The sequence below is a fragment of the Trichechus manatus genome, unplaced genomic scaffold (genome assembly GCF_000243295.1).
Source record: "Trichechus manatus latirostris isolate Lorelei unplaced genomic scaffold, TriManLat1.0 scaffold00093, whole genome shotgun sequence".
Lineage (NCBI taxonomy): Eukaryota > Metazoa > Chordata > Mammalia > Sirenia > Trichechidae > Trichechus > Trichechus manatus.
The window spans coordinates 9,441,450-9,443,605 of NW_004444029.1; the positions used below are offsets into that span (position 1 = coordinate 9,441,450).

At 40.5% G+C, this 2,156-nt stretch overlaps 1 protein-coding gene across 2 annotated transcripts in view; it reads right to left on the minus strand.

The window, feature by feature from the left end:
• Window positions 1–2,156, minus strand: part of TRIM24 (tripartite motif containing 24) — a 125,361-nt gene that overhangs the window by 39,339 nt on the left and 83,866 nt on the right. For both annotated transcript variants that reach the window (XM_004382393.2, XM_004382394.2), the window contains exon 8: window positions 823–940. In XM_004382393.2, the coding sequence (XP_004382450.1) occupies window positions 823–940 (118 nt within the window). The remainder of the gene's footprint in view (window positions 1–822; window positions 941–2,156) is intronic.

Here is a 2,156-nt window from a genome sequence, read left to right on the forward strand (position 1 = left end):
GAGGGTTGACATGTCATGGGGTTGTTAACCAATGTCATAAAATAATATGTGTACTACTGTTTAATGAGAAACTATTTGTTCTGTTATCCTTCCCCTGAAGTACAATAAAAAATAAATTAAAATAAAAATAAGAATTAACCCATTCTGATCACCCGTAAGTAATGAGCTTTTAAAAACCACCTATAGGAGACCAACTGGTCAAAAATTGCTCTAAAGCAAAAATGAGGAGGTAAGGGGACAGGGAGACTAGAGTACTAGAAATGGTACAACCAGAATGGAATGAATGAGAATGATGACACATTGTGAATAATGTAACCAATATTAGTAAATAATTTATGTAGAACTTGTTAAATGGCAATCTAATTTGCTGTATAAACTTTCACCTTAAACACACTAAAATATTATTTAAAAGAAAAAGTACACACAAATATTAAAACTAAGGTTTGTAACTTTAAAAAAAAAAAGTGAATCCATTCTGATATATCTCGAGCTAACAGTACAAACAGGATTCTAAGAACTCCCAAATTCTGAAGCCTGGACACTTACAGTCAATACAAAAGATGTTTCCTATCATCCATACATGTAGGGGTGGGGTATGTGTGTGTGTGTGTGTGTGTGTGTGTGTGAGACAGAGACACACACACACATACATACATAGGCTCCTGCATGCTAATGAAATACTAGCAAAAATGACATGTCTTTAAAACAAGATAATGAACACATCTGGGGGAGTAGAGGGGGAACACATTTCAATATCATGTCATAACCACTAAGAGTTCCATAAATAAATGACACTTTGAGAAAAGGTACACAATGGCCTACCTAAATTGATAATATTTTGAGCCCAGAAACTAGGATCACAGTAAAACTGGATGGTGTTGTTGGTCGCTGGGGAAGCATCACACCTTGCTCGAAGGAGATGCCGTAACCGGTATGTAATCTAGAAGAAAGAAGAGACAACGAAGCGTCAGTATCTTTATCAGGCAAGTAACTTATGAAGTGCCTAGTAAGCACAGAAAAACGGTCTCCGGTATGTACACCAACACACAATAAACAGTCACATATAGGTTATAAAAAGTGGACATACAACGTAATTTCTCTTTCCAAAACAAAAATTTTGCCATATAGCTCAGCTGTACTGTTGAATACAAAACCTAAAAGTACCTTAAAGTGAGAGTTAGGTTGAAGTCAGTATTTTGAATTATTAATAAAATTTCACAGAAGCACCAACTCAAATATCTGTAAAATAAAAAATTTAATATATCTTGCCCTTTTATTTATTTTATCCTTTTAAAGGCAGGATTCAGAATTTAGATTAGGGGCTAATGGATGACAAGAGAATACAAATCAACCTCCTTGCTCAGGACACAGCAGTACGGACAGTACCCAGGCCTGCAGCTACGCTCCTCGGTCTCAGCTCCTCACGGCTGCTGTCCCTACCATCTCCTTCCAAACACCCAGCTTTGAACCTCAGATCATCACACCACGTCAGCCATCCACTGTCCACACGGTAATCGTCACAGGAACCCCGGCCATTCTACCTCAGTCCTTGAAGATTTGAGCTCCTAGCTCACTCTCACCATCGCCAACATTACTCCTGTCGTGATTCATGCTGATTTTAATTTCCATTCTTCTTTGAAGCTCACCTTCCCTTGTGCCCAGATACCAGTAGTCCTGCAGTCCCACTGGTCCTCCAAGACTTTGCTTTGACAAAGTTTCCCTGTCCTGCAATCTCATCTTACTTACCCTCTGTCCCTCAACTCCTCCTTGTTGTTGCCATCGAGTCGATTCCAACTCATGCGGACCCCACATGTGCAGAGTAGAACTGCTCCGTAGGGTTCTCACGGCTTTCAGAAGAAGACCGCCAGGCTTTACTGCCCAGGTGCCTTTAGATGGGTTCCAACTGTCAATCTTTCAGCAAGCAGTCGAGCACTTAACCATTTCAGGGTCAATCAGCATAATCATTTTTTTTGCTTATACCCTCAACTCTGCTTTCTCTCACATACCCAATTCCTTCCCTCCTCAAAACAAAACAAACAACCCTGGTAAAACCCGACTTCGGCCTGGATGTAACTGGACTGATAACGGGACTGCTCTCACTGCAAACTCATGACCACTCACCTCAGGTGGGCCCCGCAGGCTGACTGCCTGTCATA